The sequence below is a fragment of the Hippopotamus amphibius genome, chromosome 3 (assembly GCF_030028045.1).
Source record: "Hippopotamus amphibius kiboko isolate mHipAmp2 chromosome 3, mHipAmp2.hap2, whole genome shotgun sequence".
Lineage (NCBI taxonomy): Eukaryota > Metazoa > Chordata > Mammalia > Artiodactyla > Hippopotamidae > Hippopotamus > Hippopotamus amphibius.
This window is the reverse complement of record NC_080188.1, coordinates 160,505,963-160,526,001: the sequence shown is the minus strand read 5'-3', so window position 1 is coordinate 160,526,001 and position 20,039 is coordinate 160,505,963. Positions and strand designations below refer to the sequence as shown.

The window sequence follows — 20,039 nt, the reverse complement described above, 5'->3', positions numbered from 1 at the left end:
ACTCTGTATCCAACTGCCCACTGGCCAGTCCCCCCATAGGCCTGTGGGCTCAACATGCTCCCAGTGTCCCCCACCCCAGCCTGCTCCTCCTCCAGGATCATCTCCTGCAGCAGAGGACACTGCCATCCATCTGGCCACTCAAGCCAGGAGCTGTCCTTCTGACTTCCCCTACAAACGGTTGCTCACTGCATCTCATCTAATCTACCTCCCAAATGGTTCTAGACTCCCTCCTTCTTCTCCATGGCCTTAGTGCAGCCAGTATCATTTCCTCCTGGGTTGCCACCATAACCTCCCACACCATACTCCTGCCCTTCCATGTTCATTCCCTGTCTTGTTACTGGGGTGATCTTTCTAGAGCACCGTCTGATAATATTCGTCTGCTCAAAGCTTCCACTGGGACTCCATCACCTTCAGAAGATTGCCTCACCTCCTGAGTTGTCCTGCTCACCTGTCTAACTGCCTGTCTCACAAGGTAACCAGCTTCACCCTTTGGTCCACCAACCTGCAGGCCCCTGCATGCCTTCATGTTTTACCCACAGTCCCTTCTCTCCAAATTCGAACTCATCCCTTAGATGTAGTTCAGAGGTTGCCTCCCCCAGGAACATTGGCCCTGACCTGCACTCCCCACCATCCCTATCAGAGCCTGGCTTCTCCCTCTGGGTTCCCTTGACATTTAGGCAAAACTCTTTCAGAGAGATTATCACACTGAATAGGGATTTATACCTGTCTCACCTTTCCAGGGATACCTTTATGAGGTCAAGGGCTGATCTTTTATCTTTCTATCTCCAGCATCTGTCCCTGTGTCTGTCACTCAATCAATATTGCTCATAAAAGTCAAGAATGAAGAGGATGTTGAGAAAGCTAATGTAGACGTAGCTTCTTAATAAAAACTGTCATCTGGGGTCAAATCAAGGGCTAAGCAGCCCAGTGTTCTGCCTCTGATAGCAGTTCTGGTGAGTTTTCAGGAAGAAGGGAAAGAATCATAACATGTGAAGCTGGAAGAGTCATTAAAGGTCATGTAGTTTAATACCCTCATTTTACAGAGGGGTGAAGTGGACTCCCGAGGTCATACAGTTCATCAGAACAGAACTAGACCAACCTGGCTTCCTAAACCGCACGCCTACTGCTCCTACAATTTCACTGTGCTGCCCCCTGAAGGGAAAATTAGAAGTGTTCTCTAAAAGCTCCTAAAGTCCCTTAGATACACATTATGGCTTCAGAATCTGTGATTTGTTTTAACATTCTTCTTGACCAATTTATATTATCAACATTCTTAGAGATTTGATAAAATATATCTTGAATATACAGATATTATAAAAAAACATGTAAATTTGTGGATGGCTCTCTTTGTCTGAAAGTTTATCCTTATACTGAACAGAAGTCAGCCTTCCCCTAACTTGTACCCTTGGGTGCAAGCATGACACTATTCCTTCTTTAAAATGTGATAGAGCTCAGAACTAACCACAATGTGGTTTCAAAGATAAATTTCTTCTTATCATACTCATCCATCAGCTGTCTGCCAATAAATCCAAAGGTGTCTCTTAGCTTCACCTTGTCCTTCAGCTTATATCAAGTGGTGGGTTGCTATTAGGGTCAATCTCCATAATGCCTCATTCTTTCTTCTACAACATAGTTCCTTATTGAGCACATACTATGTCGTGCACCTTTCTTTAACATCTTTTAGCTTCTACTCTTTCTAAACAAAGAATCTCTCTCTTTTTATTTCTAGAAATATCTATTAAGCACTGTAAAGAATTTCCATAATCCCTGACTTCAAATGGTTCCAAGTAATTGTGGAGATAAGACACACAAAATTCCTTGTCTGAGATGTGAAACACTCAATATGCAAATCTCAGAGTGTTGTGTCAGGACAGGCCTGCGGCTGGACTGGTGCAGACTACTGACTCCTCGTTTATCATGCAGTGATATACAGCCCTCTAGTGGGTCTTTAATGTAACATATAAAGGGACGCAGAGGGCAATGGAGTACGATGGCTCCCTTGTTTGTTCCTTCGCTGGTACATTCCTTCAATGCGCAAATGCCAACTGAGTGCCTGCTATGTTCCAGGCATGTTTTAGGTGCTGGAGATACTGCAGTGAACAAAACAAACAACAACAAAATCACCTGCATTAGTTACTGAAGACGAAGAAAACTGTGAGTAGAACAAATATGGGGCAAAGCTCAAGAGTTTGATTTTGGACACGTTAAGTTGGAGGTGCCCATTAGTCTTCCAAGGAGCTTCTTTTAAAAATTAGTTGATGGGACTTTCCCTAGTGTTCCAGTGGTTAAGAATCTGCCTTCCAATGCAGCGAATATGGGTTTGACCCCCTGGTCGGGGAACTAAGATCCCACATGCCCTGGGGCAACTAAGCCTGTGTACCGCAACCACTGAGCACGTGAGCCACAACTAGAGAGCTCGTGTGCCACAACTACAGAGCCCACATGCCACAATTAGAGAGAAGCCTGCACGCTGCAATGAAGAGCCCATGTGCTGCAACTAAGACCTGATGCAGCCCAAAATAAAATCCATTAATTTAAAAAATTAGTTGGTGTCTTTGGGAACACCTGTAGAGCACTTGTGAGCAGAGCACATAGACATAGTGTAAATAATCTCTTTATTTGAGATTTCACCAAATTTGAATTAAAACTGACAATAATGAGCATATTTAGCAAGAAAATTGTGAAGACAGTGAATCAGACCCTGGGTGCTGGAGCTTGGTTATAGACAAGTTCAAGCTTTGGCCCCACCCTCATGGAGCTGGTCATCTCTTATTCTCTCTTTCAGTATAATCGTCTCCGTTTCTGTCTCAGTTCTTTGTTTTCTTAATTCTTAGCAGAATTTGTAATGGTTGCATTTCTCTGTCTACTTTGGTACCTCTACTCTCTTCACCTCCAAGACTGCACATCAGTTCCACTCACTGGGGTATCTTCAGCACCTGGAGGGGCCTCGATTTATCTTTGTTGAAGGATAAGTTTTCTATTTAGTAGGTCAGATAAGATAGATAGACATGAGCAGCTAGTAATGCAGACTATTAGATGGCCCATTCTAAACAAGTAAAGAACACAGTTAATTGCTCTTTTAGGAGGTCACCGTGGGTTGAAGGCAGCCAGGGACAATTTTCAGGGAAAAAACTGGGCTTCAGCTGAGTCTTATAGGATGGGTGGAATTTGAAGGAAGGAGGGAGGAAGTGAAGGGGGGAGGGCTATTTCCTCTAAAGTGTGCCTGATCAACCTCCACATGTTCCTTAGCCACCAATGTCTCTTTCTACTCAGTGTCTAGTGGTCTCTGCCAGGCTATCCTGCCCCTCACTCCCACACAATGATATGGACTAACTTTGACCTATTTTTAGGGCTTGTCATGCCATACTCATGTCACTCTTTGTCATCTTTGTCTCTTTTTAAATGAACACCCAGCATATTAATGCCTATCATTATATCTGGTATATAAAAAGTGCTCAATAAATATTTACTGAATGAATATATGTGCCTAGGAGCCACTCTCCATACCACTGGGATGGCTCTTTACCCAGTATTTAGTCTCTGCCACAGGGCTGGAGGCTATTGAAACATGAGTACTTGAGGGCTCATCCAAATTCTTACATGATTATTAATAAGCGGCTTTCTCATATTTCCATTTAGCAAAGATTTTTTGCATGCCTCTTTTATTACAGGGCTTATGCTGGCTACAAGGAACTTGCAGTTGAGCTACTGTGAGATCCATGTAAACAAATAATGATAAATAACAAGTTAAGGTGGATTTATGTACAAAGGGGTTTATGAACACTGTCGATGGAGGAATTGCTTAGAGGAGGCTAGGAAAGGCTTCCCAGAATACAGGAGAGAAAGTTGGCATTGAGTCTTGAAAGACAAGCTGTGTCCTCTAGACAGGCACGATCAGGGGTAGGGGCGTGGTAAGGGAGTGGGATGCACAGTATTCCAGACGAATGGAGTTCAGGTGCAAAGGTGGTGGTAGAAGGGACCTGAGAAAGTGCACCGGGTTTGAGGAATTGGAGCAAAGCATCAGAGCATAAGAATGGCCAGAGACTTTAAGTAAGTTTCAGGTACCTTAATAAGGGTGATAATTAATAATATTTATTAAGCACTTTTATAAGGGCTTTTTCAGAAAATAAATAATTTAATCATCACAACCAAAAAAAAAAAAAAAAAGAATGGCTAGAGAGAGGTGCAGGATTGGATTTGAGACAGGCCAGCAAAAGAGCTCCAGGGATGTCAGTCTTTAAGAGGTACTAAAATAAGAAATATAAAGCCAATTAACTCAGCCACTTGTGGCTCCTTACATAACTTTTGAAACCTAAACTGCTTCCACTCCCTTGAGGTAAGAGAATGCCCTTGAATGTTACTTTAAAAATCTCCCAGCTGGCAATTCCAATTATGTTATATTCAGTGCATGTAATAAATTCCTTATTTTTAACATAAAGAGGGTTTTAATTCTTATTAATAGGAAATCAAGTTACTTTCAATCCCATGCTGAACAGATATTTAAGGAAAATTGACCTGTTTATGCATTGCTAAATTATTAGCCTTCTTGTAAAGTACAATTTCCTTCATCCATCTTTGGAATGGGGGCCTCCAGGTCCCCTGTCCCAAGAAAAAGCGGGACTGTTCCATCTGGCTGGGTGAGCTGAAAAATGCTAGTTTCTGTGCATGCCCAGAAGAGGCTGCATTCCAAGAAGTACTGTCAATTACTTATGTGTTTGGCACCTGAGATAACCTACTTGGTAGACTTTTCTAATAAAAAAATTTTTTGTAGGAGTCTTAAAGGTAAACCTGACTGTCTCTGCCTTAGAGCCACAATATTCTCCTGGGTATTCCAAAACATCAGGGACTTCCATACTCCACCTTGAGGTTTTGTACACATCCTCTGCATGTTAAACAGGCCTCCAAGTTTGGTGTTCAAAAATATAGTCTATGATGACTACATCCTAAAGTCATGTGTAAACTTTAAACCGTTACTATGAGTATCCACTGTTTCTGCATTGATTCTTCTCTTCCTGGCTGTTGGACCTAAAGCAAATACTATAACCTTTCTGTGCTTCCATTTCTTCATGGGAAATAACACTAATTTCTGCTTTATAAACGAGACAATACATGTAAAGTGCTTGGCACAGTCCCGCGGCACTGTCAGCACTCACTCGCGCATTCTTCAGAGAGGGACAGTACTTCCATCTCTGTACTCAGCTCTCACCCAGGCTTTAGCGTGACCCTGCCAGGGCTCAAGGTACAGGAACCTGAGAGAGTAGGGAGCGTGCAGAGAGTGGGTAGTGTGAGAGGTCAAAGTGCGAGGATCAGAAGGCAGTTGGTTGAGGTAGCGCGCAAAAAGGTCGACAGAGAGGTCTCTGGACTTCGGTTGCCTTGGCGACCTCAGAGGAACAGCGTGGCGGGGAGCCGCCTGCCTCTGCAGCTTTCTGTCCCCTGCCCTCCCTTTGGTGTTAGCTCCGCCCCTTTCTCCCTAGAGGTCGGAAGCAGACGGCGACACCGACGCCGACGCGGTTGCCTAGCGACACACTCTTCCCAAGATGCCCAGGGTGCTGTGTTCTTCTTAGCCAATCAGAGAGGCGAAGCGGCCTCACCGCGGGCCAATAGACTGAGAGGCCGGAGCCCGCGACGGTTGAACCGGGCTGGAGACTGGGGCGGCCGGGCCCTGTGGTTTGAGGTGTCCAAGTCGGCGGCTGCAGCTCCGCGTCGGCTGTGCGACCTGCAGGCGTTCTGCGTGGGCCCGGCCATGCCGACTCGGGCGGAGGACTACGAGGTGCTGTACACCATTGGCACGGGCTCCTACGGCCGCTGCCAGAAGATCCGGAGGAAGAGCGACGGCAAGGTGAGCGCGGGCCGGGTCCCTGTCTCCGCCCCTGCCGCGGTTCCGTAAGCTGCCGGGGGCGCGCCCTCTGCCGCGGAAGGGAAGCGAGGGGCCTGGGGCCCTGCGTCTGGCAGGCAGGGTGCTCAGAAGAGCCGCCATCTCCCCCAGGTCTGTGTCTGTCCTGGATCTCTTAAGGGATGGGAAATTGCGTTCTTTTTCTTTTTTTTAATTTGTGAATCTATTCTTAATTTGTAAATAAAATTAATGCTGTGTGCCAAATAGAATATTGTCAAATACATAACATCGCTTTTGCTATTTACGTGAGACTGCACATTTATATATATGTGTGTGTGTGTATGTGTATATTTTCTTCCCTCTTTTTTCCTTTCTCTTCCATTTTCTTCCTTTTTCCTAATTTGACCTGCTAAGGGCTTTCCGTTGGTGAGAGGTTCACTCCTGAGCTATTTTTAGAGAAGATAGCCCTCTCAGTCATGACCATCAGAACCTGGAACTTTTATGTCTTGTAGTTAGAATTCCTTTAAAATACCCATTATTCGGATTATTGGATTCATGGGAAGCCAAGGTGTACAGGTAGACTTTACACAGTAAGAAACAGTGGAGAGGAAATTGACTCTGATGGAAGGATCTTTTACTAAGTTCTCTTACCTTGGATACCTTGACTTGTTGGAATGCTGAGGTACTTTGACCACCTCTGTCCCAGCTTTGACCAGAGTACCTTTCACCAACCTTACACTAAGCAACTGATGTTCGTGGGTTGGGGGAGGCCTAATGTACCACATCACCCTCCGCTGCATCCTTTACTGCTTAAAAATTAAGGGGTTATGGAAATAAACTTAGGGGTTCTTAGGTTCATTGAACTACATTACATGATAGTGACTGTATGATCTATTTACTACAGAAATAATTTTAAAAATGTTTTTAAAGTTTTTGAGTATAATGAGTTTATTTATACCTTGGAAATTTTTGTTTCAGATCTTAGTTTGGAAAGAACTTGACTATGGCTCCATGACAGAAGCAGAGAAACAGATGCTTGTTTCTGAAGTGAATTTGCTTCGTGAGCTGAAACATCCAAACATCGTCCGGTACTATGATAGAATTATTGACCGGACCAACACAACACTGTACATTGTAATGGAATATTGCGAAGGAGGGGACCTGGCTAGTGTAATTTCAAAGGGAACCAAAGAAAGGTGAAATCTCTTAAACAGGCCTAGTTTTGTTTCTGTTAAACATTCTGTATTAGGATCAGGGATATATACTCTAGAGAGTCTGTTAAAATGCAGAGTCGAGAATAGAAAGCAGTGGGGGACAAACAAAAAAAAGTTGAGTACAAAGACCTGTCCAGAGTAATGGGGAAGAGTCTTCTTGTGTTTGTTTGGTGGGTCCACAGTACTTTAGAAAATCCCTGGTAAGTCAGCACCCGTGTTTCATATCAAAATAATTTATTACCCCATGTGTACACTTTGAAAACTAGATAATTCACATCATCCCATCTTTGTAATGGTTTTATTCAGAAGTTATATGCTACGTAACTGCTTTGATTTCAGACAATACTTGGATGAAGAGTTTGTTCTTCGAGTGATGACTCAGTTGACTCTGGCCCTAAAGGAATGTCACAGACGAAGTGATGGTGGTCACACTGTGCTGCATCGGGATCTGAAACCAGCCAATGTGTTCCTGGATGGCAAGCAAAACGTTAAGCTTGGAGACTTTGGGCTAGCTAGAATATTAAACCATGATACGAGTTTTGCAAAAACATTTGTTGGCACACCTTATTACATGTCTCCTGTAAGTATTTCATAATTTAGAGACTTTTTAAACATCTTAATGCTGAGCATTCAGCTGCAGGGAAATTGAGCTGTTTGTTTGCTTAGTGATATCCAATAGCCAAGAATTAACAGCACTGTTTTATTTTAAATGTGTATTTTTCCGAATGGACTACTAGACCATTGAATTCCTGTATTAGCAGTACAGGTCAAGCTTTCATTGAATGACTACCAGGTGCTAAGCTCTGGGATCACAAAAATGAAATCGGTTTTGTCTCTGCTCTCAAAAGCAGCACTTCCCAAAGTGCCATAGGTCTCGGACACCAGCTGGGACTCATCTGGAGTGATTGTTTGAAATGCAGAGTCCTGGGCCCCAAATCCAGTGAATTTGGATCTCTGGACAGGTCTTTGCACTCAACTTTTTTTTTCTTTGTTTGTCCCCCACTGCTTTTTATTCTGGACTCTGTATTTTAACAGACTCTCTAGATGATTCTTGTGCATGGAAATTCAGGGCTCAGGAGGCTCACTCACTTCTGACAACATATTTTTGCAGTGTTAACTTTTTCCTACTTGTTCTTCTTTGTTGCCTTTTCCTACAGTGGAGCTGCAGAGTCCACCCATTTACCCAGTTTCCCCTATTGCTGGATATTTTGTTTCCAACATGTCTCACCATTCTAAGGAGCACTGCTATCCATGTCTTTGTATGAATTTTTCTGTCTTCTTTTTTGGTTATTTCCTTGGTGTGTAGCTCTCAAAATGAAATCACTGGATCAAAGGGTATGAACTGTTTATGGCTCTCTAGTAACTTTTGAAAAGCTTGAATCAGTAAGTGATAGCATCAATGTGTTGTACATAAAAGATGAACAGATAAAGATGGAGAGAGATTTATTTTTTTAGCAGTTCACAAGCATTTCCAGAATTTTTTCCATCTTTTTTAGTTATATTAACCAATCTGACTACAGTATAAAACTTTGTAAATTAGTGATTTTGTTTTTGACTCAGATTAGACCTGGCCAGAACAGAGTCCTTTTCTCACTGGATCAGATTCCAAATAGAAAGCCTTTGACATAAAGGAAAATTATCCAGAGGTGGTTCTTGGAAAATTTGAAACCCGTGCAGTTCTTTTGTTCCTCCCTTGTAATTAGATCAGTCCAGCCTTCCCTAAGGGATTGATTGTCAGGAAGTGGTACCAGACTCACCTGTTGGACTTAAAAATACTAAGAAGCCTCCTAAGATTTTGGTACAGTACTTGCTTCTGTGTCCTCTGTTGAGAATAAGAGCCATGGTGAACTGTTGTTACTGTACGTGTGGAAGAAAGGCAGACAATTAAAATAGGAAATGAGAATATTAGTTACTACTGTGGTATATACGATGAACTAATGGAAAAATATCTAAATGAATGATTCAATTAGCCATTTTTGTCTGTGTCTATTTAAAGGTGGGCTAGACGTTATTCTAGAATTTTCTCTGGTTCTTTTAAAATGGAGTTTCTAGATTATGAATTCCTTGAGGGTAGATGGTAGAGGTGTCTCATGTTCACCTTTGACTTGCCAGTGCCTTGCCTATAGTAACACAATAAATGTGAATGAAAAATAAGTGAATGAATTATATATGACAAAAGGTATAGGATAAGATCATTGCCTTTTTACCATTATAAATTTGAAGATAAGGTAGAAAGTACAATCTTTTTGTTGTTATAGTACAAGATCTAAGAGGAATCAGCCTTTTGTACTTGAAATTTTTGTTATAGATATAAAATATTTATAATATAAACTTTTTTCCCTTTTTTTTCTTGAGTGAATATGACCAAACTTTAAGGTTCCATTTTTGTCCCAGGAGTAATTTTATAAGTTTTAAAACAAAATAAACCTTTTTTTCAAAACATTTATTTTATTGGAGTATAGTTGATTTACAATGTTATGTTAATTTCTGCTATACAGCAAAGTGATTCAGTTATATCTATATATACATTCTTTTTTTGTTCTTTTCCATTATGGTTTATCACAAGATATTGAATATAATTCCCGGTGCTATGAAGTTGGACCTTGTTGTTTATGCATTCTGTATATAAGTTCTCATCTGCCAGTCCCAAACTCCCAGTCCTTCCCTCCCCCTTGGCAAGCACAAGTCTGTTCTCTATGTCTGTGAGTGTGTTCTAAAACAAAAGAAACTTTAAACTCCTACTTTCTTACCTTTTTTACCCTCTTAAGGAACAAATGAATCGCCTGTCCTACAATGAGAAGTCGGATATCTGGTCACTAGGTTGTTTGCTGTATGAATTGTGTGCATTAATGTAAGTATGATGAAGACAGATTTTTAGTCTGAGGTTTACACTTAGAGAGATTTGTCATCTTTCACTGGGTTCAGCTTTTTGAGCATCCATGTGTATTCAAGTCTGAAAGAATCATACCTTGGATTAAAATTAAGGTAGATGGACAAGTTAAAAAAATTATTTACAAGTTAATGATATAACCCCTGAAGCTGGATCTAGACTTGTTCAAGCTTCTGACCTGGTTAGATGCTTCCCTGTTAGACTGAGCTCAGCTCAGGGGGAGAGCACATAGGTCAGGCCTGTGGAAGAGATGAAATAAAGATCTAGAGAAGCAGTCTGGGGATTGGGACAGGAAAGAGCTCTGATTCTTTCCCTTTTTTCTTTTCATTTTTTTCCCTTCTACACTATTCTATAGAGCAGTGGTTCTCAACCAGGGGAGGGGAATTTGCCCCCCACTTTTGCCTCCCATGGGACATTTGACAATGTCTGGAGACATTTTAGTTGTCACAACTAGGGATAGCTACTGGCATCTAACAGACAGGTCGGTGACGCTGCAAAACGTACTAACGATACACAGGCCAGTCCCCATAGTGGAACTATATGGCTCCAAGTGTCAGTAGTGCCAAGGCTGGGAAACTTAACTACCGAAGAAGATCCCAAAAATGGAAACATAAATACAAACTGGACCTTAAACTCTGCTTTTGATTTGCTTCTTAATATACATTTTCATTTTGACATTAAAAAAATTTTCCCCCAGGCCTCCATTTACAGCTTTCAACCAGAAAGAACTAGCTGGGAAGATCAGAGAAGGCAAATTCAGACGAATTCCATACCGTTACTCTGATGAATTAAATGACATTATTACGAGGATGTTAAATTTAAAGGTAAAGTTTATAAGATGATACATTGTATGTTTCTGTCTCTCAGATTTTGCAGTGTATGCTCTTGGGGAGCAATGAGACTGAAGAAACATTCAATATATTTCCTTAGCTAAATCTACTCTGTCAACACAAGTGAAAATGTATCTTTGCCACACTGCTGGCTGCCTTCTGTGCTTTCTTTATGTCTCCTCCCACCCTCTGCCATGCTAACAGATGGCTGGTAGCAAGGAAGGGTTGCAGTAAGGATCTAAATCCTCAGGTCCCCTTGTCCTTGCCTGCCTCAAAGTGGCAGGTGGTACAGGAAGGGGCCAGGAATAATAAGGCCTTATTACTCTGCCTGTAGCTCTGAGAGATTAGAGATCATTAGAGATGGGAATGGTGGGGGAGGGGTGGCTCAAAAGAGTAGAGGGGAAATAAAGAGATTATGTAGAATAAATCTGGCCCTGGGATGGGGAGGGAGATGTCCTAGGGATCAGGCTGATGTAAGAATAGATTTAAACGCTGTGGGAGTTCAAAGAGAAGGATACCGGTGTAGTAACAGGATTGAAGGTCAGAGAGAGTATCCTGCTTAATGTAGTTTAGAGATGCAAGGGCAGTACATGCCCTGAAACAGACCCTAGCAATGCTACCCAGCACAGCACGGGGATTGAGCCTTCTTAGGTTAAAAGGGGAACAAAGGTAAGTTAGAATCTGCATTACTTTGTAGACCCAGAACCTCATGAGTTAAAGCCACCAGTGAACTTATTTTTCAGGTTTTTAAGACCCATCCATGTGGTAGGGGGATGGGGGGTGGTGGGTGAAATGGGTGAAGGGAATCAGTTGCATGGTGATGGATGGTACCTGGACTTGTGGTGGTGATCACTCTGTGGTGTGTACAGATGTTGAACTATGATGCTGCACAACTGAAAAAAAAAAAAAAAAAGACCCATCTGTGAAGGAGCCTTTTCTTTTGTCTTGGAAATATATGCTGTTTTAAATGTAACTGCTCTTTTAGGATGAGTGGTCCATTACGAAGTCTGCCTGTAACACTGAATGTTTTTTTCCCAGGATTACCATCGACCTTCTGTTGAAGAAATTCTTGAGAATCCTTTGATAGCAGACTTGGTTGCAGGGGAGCAAAGGAGAAATCCCGAGAGAAGAGGGCGGCGATTAGGAGAACCAGAAAAGTTGCAGGACTCCAGCCCTGTACTGAGTGAGCTGAAACTGAAGGAAATCCAGTTACAGGAGCGGGAGCGAGCCCTCAAAGCAAGGGAAGAAAGCCTGGAGCGTAAGTCCGAGGGGCAGGCGAAGCACAGAGAGCTCCAGGAAGCTTATTCCAATATGTGTGAAAATCTGTCTGAACAGAGGATCTCAGGTCAATGTTCTATTAGAATATTTTTATAAATACTTGTGAAACCAAAATGCATACATTAAGCTTGCTGCACCTTCGTGCTGAGCCTCTTTCTCTGAGATCAGCAGCTGTTGTCATATTGTCGGGCCCTAACTGTGACAGCCCAGCACAGTAGCCGTCACACTGTACTGTAGAGTCACTCTTTTTTTAATCTTTCTTAATATAAGGACCCTAAGGTTTCCCATTATAAAGAAGGTCTTAGAATTTGCCATAGTTTCTCCCTTCTGATGTGCTGCTCCAACACAGCCAGGGTCTGAAATCCCACAGTGTGTAAGACTAGATGTGTTTGGTCAATTCCAGTGAGGATATGGGTACAAGATACTTAAATATTCTGATGGGTATTGATGGACTTGGTGCTAATGAGTTTTTGAGTTGTTTTTTTTTTTGGGATCTTTTCCAAACTTTCGTTTGTGCACATTCAGTTGAAAAAGATAACTTTTACAGGTTCTTTGGTGCCCATATTCAGCATACAAAAATGTAAAAGACTATTCACAAATAAAACACAAAAACAGTCTGAAAGTCTGTCTACTCCACTCAAGTGAGAGCTGCTACCCAGCTTTTGGGGTTCCGCAAGGTGGCAGCAGCAGTGCAGCTCTGCATCTTGACATCGAGGGATAAGAGACGGGCTGTGACTGTCTCCTTCCAGCCTCATGGCTCATCCAGTCTAGCTTCTGCAGCTTTATGCCAGTGCAGACTTCATAAGTGTTTTTCTATTTAAATGTACTTATAAAGCATCCAAATGCATTTGTTAATGTTTTGCTTCCTAGTGATAATTGTCTAGTACTGTGAGATATGCTCTCTGTAGGAGGTACAGCTTGTGCTTACCTGAAAACCTTTGTCCCTTCTGTCAAAGGAATTTTTAAAAGCAAAACAAAACAAAACAAAAAAACCACAAAAAACAACCAAAAACATTTTTTTAAAACTTTCCCCATGTTTTGTAATTTCACATAGCAGCTAAAATCTGAACTCTGAATGCTGGGCCATGAGTAAATAATTGCCTCTGTTACTGATCTAAAGAAGTACCACCTAACTGAGCTGTGGTTTTTCCCTTCTATTTGGGTGCTGTCATTCACCCAGAGGGAGGAGGGTTTGTACCGTGTGGCCGGGTAACACCCAGAAAATGAACTGTTGCCCCTTCTCAGCCTTGGAGGACAGGGATGGCAGTAGCTCTTTGTTTTCCCATGAGTTACTCCCACACATCACAACCAAAGGTTGAAGCTGACTTTGTCCTTGTGCTTGAGCCAGTCCTTAGGAGAAAACCTAAGACAACATACGACATGCTAACACACTGCATTATGAAACGGAAACGGTCGGGTTGACTGGAGTATGTGGTAAGAAACCCTTCACAGACATGACTCATCAGAAGTCAGGCTGTTAGCGTTAGCAATAAGGAAGAGCGGTGAGATTACCAAATGTGAATTGTTTATACCCAGAGCTGCTTGTTAATCTCTTTCTCATTCCATTCTGTTTCTAAAGAGAAGGAACGTGAGCTTTGTGTTCGTGAGAGACTGGCAGAGAACAAGCTGGCCAGAGCGGAAAGCCTGTTGAAGAACTACAGCCTGCTGAAGGACCAGAAGTTCCTGTCTCTGGCGGGTAGTCCAGGTATGAGAACCAGCTCCGTCAGCAGAAGCTGGTGCCACAAGGTGGCTTTCGTAGCCCTTAAAGTTTCCAGAGTCTTGAATCTTATGATGGAGTTAATTGAATATATGTGTTTCAGTGGAGATAAGAATTCTGTTTGAGCAATGACTGACTTACTGGGATCACAGACGTGAGGCAGTAAGTCAGGATGATTTCATCTTCAGTTTTATTCACTTTATCAAGCTACGTGTTCAGTATTTGATACTTATTTTTAAAAATTAGGTCATTTAAAAAAAATGCTATGCCTTTCAGATTTTTCTCTGGGTATATTATCAAACTCTACATTTCTCTCCATTTTCAAGTGAAAATCCTAGCATTTTACCCTTGTCGCATGACCAGCTAACACTTGCCACGTCCTTCATAGAAAGTATGGCTTAAAAGGTATGATAAACCAAGTGTAGAACAGGCTGTCACTTTTGGATCTTTGCTAAGATCCGTTCCAGTTGAAACATGCATATGTCAAAATGTGATTGCTTAATCTCTACATACGCTCTGTAAAAAGTGATGGAAATAAATGAAACTAGTGAGGAAGTAAATATCTTTTTTCTCAATATTGCCATCTACCATTTCAGTATTTTTATAATATTTATTTCAGCTTTTCTTAGATTCTACACTGCCCTCCGTAAAGACACACTAGACTTAAATCATGATTACTGTGATAGAGCGAGGAGGAACTTTTATCTGGGTGAGTTTCGTGTCTCAAGCCCATTGCTGAGAATTATTGAAGGCCCTGTTGGGGCCTTCCAGTTAAAGAATTTATTTACATCTTGCCCTGAGAGTCTTTGAGCAAAGAGAGAAAAGCTGGAGAAGGGTGATGTGTTTCACTTTGTAGGATACGTAGGTAGAAGAATCTACTTGTACATGAATCATGGCAAAGACTTAAAATGAGCTGTGGGAATGGTGTCCAGTGCAGGCAGGAGATATTTTAAAGTACTGAGCATGTCAGAGCCCCAAGAAAAGCAACAAAGCAGTGGGGAGGGGGGTGCCCTTGTGAACACAGGACAGTTGGAAATATCCTCTCCCCATCCTTGAGCTATAAAATTCAGACATGAGAAAAACAAATAAATCATCACAGTAAGCAGCAGCATCTTTTTAAAAGCTCTACTTAGTCTATTTAATGAATACTAATGCTCGTTCTTCTATTTAATGAAATAATAATTCTTTTTTAAAACACTTTCTTATAAAACTCTCATTAGTAGGATTTATAGTTTACACTGTTGGGTTACAAATGTACAGGTATTCGTGGTAATAAAGACGGATCAATTTGAAACATTGGAGTTGAGGCCTGAAAGCAATCTCCTAAAATGCTTTGCACAGAAACAGTGTATGAAATAGGACGTCGGGACAACCGGAGGGCAGCCTTTCTCTGTGCCGCCTGCTCCTCCCTGCTCCTCAGGGCCTCTCCGTTTCTTTGGCCTGGCATGTTCTTCTCTAGGTAGGCACGTGGCTTCTTCCTCACTTCATCAGGCCTCTGCTCAGAAGTCACCTTATTATGAGGCTTCACCACTGCAGACACCCCCAGCACCTCCCTTTCTCCGGGTTACTTTCCCCCACAGCACATACCACCCTCATATATTCCTCACATGGACTTGTTTGTTTGTTCATGGTCTGTCTCCTCCTACCACAGCAAGGCCTTTGTTTGGTCCACAATGGCCCATGCAGTGAGCTCAGTAAATATTTGAACATATTTCCTTTAAATGAACATAAAAGAAAAACAAAAAGTTCTAGAATTCAAACCTGCAAGTTCCCAACCCCCAATAGTTCTGTCAGTTCCTAATGGTATAGCCACTTTAAGTGAATTTTTTTTTTCATGTTAAAAGTACAGTTCACTCACTGTTAACTCGATTTACTTTTACCATGCTGAATCTTGCTTAGGTGGTTCTTTTTGTTTTTAATTAAAAGCATTTTTTTTAATTAAAAAAAATTTTTTTTGGCAGCGTTGGGTCTTAGTTGAGGCATGCAGGATCTTTGCTGTGGCACGTGGGCATCTCTAGTTGTGGCGTGTGGGTTTTCTCTTCTTTGGTTGTGGCGCGCAGGCTCCAGAGCACGTGGGCTCTGTAGTTTGCAGCACGCAGGTCTCTAGTTGAGATGTGCGGGCTCTCTAGTTGAGGCACGTGGGCTTAGTTGCCCCATGGCATGTGGGAATCTTAGTTCCCCGACCAGGGATTGAACCCGTGTCCCCTGCATTGCAGGATGGATGCTTTACCTCTGGACCAGCGGGGAAATCCCTGCTTAGGTTCTTTTTGAAACAAGTTTCTGGACAGTTAAGCTGTTTTAAAATGTATTCTTAAGTATTTAGCCAAAACTGTAGGTGCTTGCTATGAGAAAGAGCTTCTGCGTCCATACTTTTCTGGAAGTAATGTATTCTAGGTAGAATGGCACTTGTTTTCAAGAATAGACATAAATAACAGTGATTTCCAGAAGTTTTATATTGTGGCCCATAATCCTCAATGCATTTAACCTTAAGGGGAAAGTTGATTGTTAAGGGAATAAAACATATATTCCTTGATTTTTGGCTACAGATTACAAGGCTGACTGATTTCTGCCAACCTCATGCCCCTAACCTGTTAAAAAAGATACAAGTCCAAAATGGAGTCACTTGTCACCAAACATCGCCAAATCAAGACTTAATACCTAACTTAATGACAGTTTCAGCCTCTCCCAGTAATGGAATCTTAAACCATTCAACCTGGAATCACCTGGTCAGCACTAGTGAGGTCATCTGCCTGATAGACCCCTGCTGTCCCCAAAGGAAGATGTTACAGTCTTGCCACAGATAATCCCCTCTTTGCTGGTGTAACTTCCTCATCCTGCCCCCTTCTGCCTATAAGAGTTTTTCATTTTGTACAGCTCCTTGGAACTCCTTTCTATCTTCTGGATAGGATGCTGCCCGGTTCATGAATTGTTGAATAAAGCCAGTAAGATCTTTAACATTTGCTAAGTTGAATTTTGTCTAACACTCCTATCCCAGAGAGAATAAGAGAGGTACCCAGATTTCACATGCAAACTGACAGAGTAGATATTTTGGTAAGTTTGATAAGTATGGAGGAGTTGAACTCCTGTTCACGTAACTCAAAAATCTTTTTCTTTTTTCTTTCTAAAGAACTTTTTGATCTTCCCTCCTCGATAATGAAGAAGAAGGTTCATTTCAGTGGGGAGAGTAAAGAGAATGTCATGTGGAGTGAGAATTCTGAGAGTCAGCTCACCTCCAAATCCAAGTGCAAGGACCTGAAAAAAAGGCTTCATGCTGCTCAGCTTCGCGCTCAAGCCTTGTCAGACATTGAAAAAACTTACCAGCTGAAGAGCAGACAGATCCTGGGCATGCGCTAGCCTGGCCCGGAGACACAGACCTGTGTGCAGTATTTAATGTCGCCAGCCCTTTCGAGATGGGTATTCGACTGCTGTAGCCTGTGTGCTTGGTGCCACGAACCGGGCCTTTTCTATAGTAAGCAGGATATTTTGGGATTGCTCTTGCTCTTCTTGAGCAGCAGTTGTACCAATGTCCACACCTTTCATTTTTCTTTCTTTTGTAAAGAACCCTTCATAGAAAGAATAACACTTTCTTGGCTGGTTGGGTTTTTAATCCTGTGTGTGATTACTACTGGAACATGAATGTTATGTTCTAAATGTGGGGGGGAAATAATATTAAGAAAAGATATTTACCCAGGAGCAGCGCTTACTGAGAAGTTTTAAGGGACTGAAGTGGTGTGCTTACAATTGCCATGTCTATAGTTAAGATTTAAGGCTGAGGTTTTAAATGTTCTTGAGCTTAGAGAAAACCTAATTGGATATAGATTGGTAACTAATACCTTGACATCTCGCTCATAAATATCCCATTGCTCTGTAGTATAAATCTGTCACCTTCTGTGAAAATTCATCACTATGATGTCTCTACTCTTTTTTCCTTTTTAATCTGTTTAACAGTATGTGAGCTGTCTGTCATTTGCCTACCCCTTTCTCACTAAATAAAAGAATTCTTTAGTTTTCCTATATTCACGTCCTTGTGTTTGTTGATCTTAGTTGGAGGGAATCTGTGTGTGATTTTTAGGCATTGGCGGGTAGGGAAGAGAATGTGATGCTCCCAAGAGCTATAGGGGCACTTTACTACCCATCTCATTCGTCCATCTAAGCCAGTGGTTCTTACTGGGGGCAGTTTTGCCCCACAGGGTATATTTGCAATGTCTGGAGATATTTTTAATTGTTATGGTTGGAGGGAGGGTGCTACTTGCATCTAGTGGGTAGAGGCCAGGGATGCTGCTAAACAACCTGCTGTGCACAGGACAGCCCCCACAACTAAATGCCAGAGTGCCACTCTTGAGAGACCTGATCTCAGCTGACATTTGTTGGAATATACCCCACCCTTGAAGGAAACTTATTTTGGTTTTGATGGATTTTATTTTTATGTCTGACTTTTAATATGAATTGGCAGTCCTTGCTGTGCCCATCACATTTTTCATGTGATGTTTTCCTGGCAATGCGAATCCTTTTAGCTTAATGAAATAAGACCAAATTATGAAGGGTTATAATAAATGGGAAGAAATAGCTCCTTTATTAGCTATTTTGTTACGCGTTTGTTACAGTTGATAATGTAGCTCCATCAAAGATATAGTATTATCAAAATACAATGAGAAGCTGATTATCATTCTTTTATGGTATACCTACAGATTAATCCTAACAGGACCAGTTTGATGTAAATGTTGAGTATAATTTGCAGGGCCCAGTGCAAAATAAAAATGTGAAGATCCTTGTTCAAAAAGCAGGAAACAAGTACCATTAAAGGTACATATAAAGCCTTGTCCTTTCTTCTAAGATTTCTCTGCTTATTGTGGTGTTATTTGCTATTTAATTTTATAAGTAAAGAAATATTGAAATTTAAAATTATTAGCATGAATTTTACTATTCATCTTTCATATAGTGTGATGCCAGTTTTAAATACAAATAGCAGCACATGTAGCTCATCTGTGGAATCACTGAAATTACATAAGTCATATTTTGTGACTCATCCGGGAGGGTGCTTCAAGCTGGCCGGCAGAGGCACACACCACATGCCTGTGACAGGTGTCTGGAGACCCGTGACTGGTGCTTGCTCTGCGCACTGCCAGTTTGGAGAAGTTGAGCCCCACAGCCCCAACTACAGCAAGTAGGTCACCCCCAAGGATCTTATACCTCCAAGCGAAGACTTTCTTTGTACCTTGATCAGGGTACTTGGATCACCCCTGCCAAGATAAGGCCTCTAGCTGGCTGCCCACCAGCCATGCTATGGGACTGCCAGCCCAGGATGGGGGAAAGGCATTGGGAGGCTGCTGCCATCCCTTGTCCTGAGATACTTTTCTTGGCACCCTTCCCCTGCCCATGCCCAGGCCCCTTCTGGGAGCAGAGTGTGGGAGGCTGGGTGGGGCCCAGTGTACCGGGGTGGGGGAGCTGGCAGAAGGGGGCAGGACCACGTGAGCTGAGGCTCTAAGCCTGTACTTGTGTCATTGTCCTATAGGATTTGACTTATAAAACACAAATTCAGTAACACATGAATTTCAAAACTGCAAGCACAGAGCATTAAACTCCAGGTGGACCCCTCTGAATGCCTGGCCCTTCTACATAAGGGGCCTATGTGACTACACTGATCCCACACTCGTGAAACCAGCCCTTTCTTTAGGAAACTCCTTTCCTACCTTAGGAAATAAGTTTTCTTTCCATTTTTAATCCTATGGCATGCAGAGTTTCTCTAGTTTCCCCCATCTCAGACTCCACCTCTACTTTCATTCATTCAGTCAACTGACAATTATTGAGCACCTACTACAGCCTGGCACTAAGGTGCTGAAGGTAGAGCAACGAAAGAAGACTGAAATCCCTGCCCCCAGGGAGGTGCTATTCAAATGGGGCAAGATAGTAAACAACTAAGAAACATAGGGGGAGTTATTGCTGAGCCCCTCAGAGAGGAATGAAGCGGAGGGACGGAGGGATTGGGGGTGCGATTTTAGAAAAGGTGGTTATTAGTGATGCAGGAAGTTAGGGTTGGAGTTGGGTGGAGGAGACAAGGAAAGGGGAGGTTTGAGTGGGGTGTGGAGTTGGGGAAAAGATAGTAGTAGGGGAGGGGGAGGTTGAACAGAGGCTTGGAAGCTAATGCATCTCCCCCACTAAAGCTGGGAACATCTGGGGCGTATTTTGGGCAGTGATGTACTAATCTCAGAAGAGGATCTCTTTGATGGGGGAGAAGGGAGAGTCCTCCCAAACGATGCTTCTTCAGCATCACTTTCTA

The 20,039-nt window shown here is 42.2% G+C and overlaps 1 protein-coding gene across 4 annotated transcripts; it reads left to right on the top strand.

Moving 5' to 3' along the window:
- The first annotated feature begins 5,606 nt into the window (after positions 1 to 5,606).
- On the top strand, positions 5,607 to 17,790 carry NEK2 (NIMA related kinase 2). Of its 4 annotated transcripts, none has more exons than XM_057727969.1 (9): positions 5,607 to 5,839; positions 6,812 to 7,029; positions 7,387 to 7,627; positions 9,816 to 9,898; positions 10,635 to 10,761; positions 11,806 to 12,112; positions 13,625 to 13,750; positions 14,382 to 14,471; positions 16,890 to 17,790. In XM_057727969.1, exons 1-9 carry the CDS (start codon positions 5,744 to 5,746, stop codon positions 17,114 to 17,116), a joined length of 1,515 nt encoding a protein of 504 aa, XP_057583952.1. In that variant the 5' UTR covers positions 5,607 to 5,743; the 3' UTR covers positions 17,117 to 17,790. The 4 variants fall into 4 exon arrangements, with proteins under 4 accessions (XP_057583952.1, XP_057583953.1, XP_057583954.1 ...); XM_057727970.1 differs by having other exon boundaries at positions 11,806 to 12,025; positions 16,890 to 17,789; XM_057727971.1 differs by lacking the exon at positions 14,382 to 14,471 and having other exon boundaries at positions 16,890 to 17,789.
- The last annotated feature ends 2,249 nt before the right edge of the window (positions 17,791 to 20,039 follow it).

Coding starts and splice junctions, on each gene's coding strand:
- NEK2 (XM_057727969.1), top strand. CDS start 5,744: ATGCCGACTCGGGCGGAGGACTACGAGGTGCTGTACACCATTGGCACG. Junction 7,628..9,815: donor CACCTTATTACATGTCTCCT/GTAAGTATTTCA, acceptor TACCCTCTTAAG/GAACAAATGAATCGCCTGTC. Junction 13,751..14,381: donor GTCTCTGGCGGGTAGTCCAG/GTATGAGAACCA, acceptor TATTTATTTCAG/CTTTTCTTAGATTCTACACT.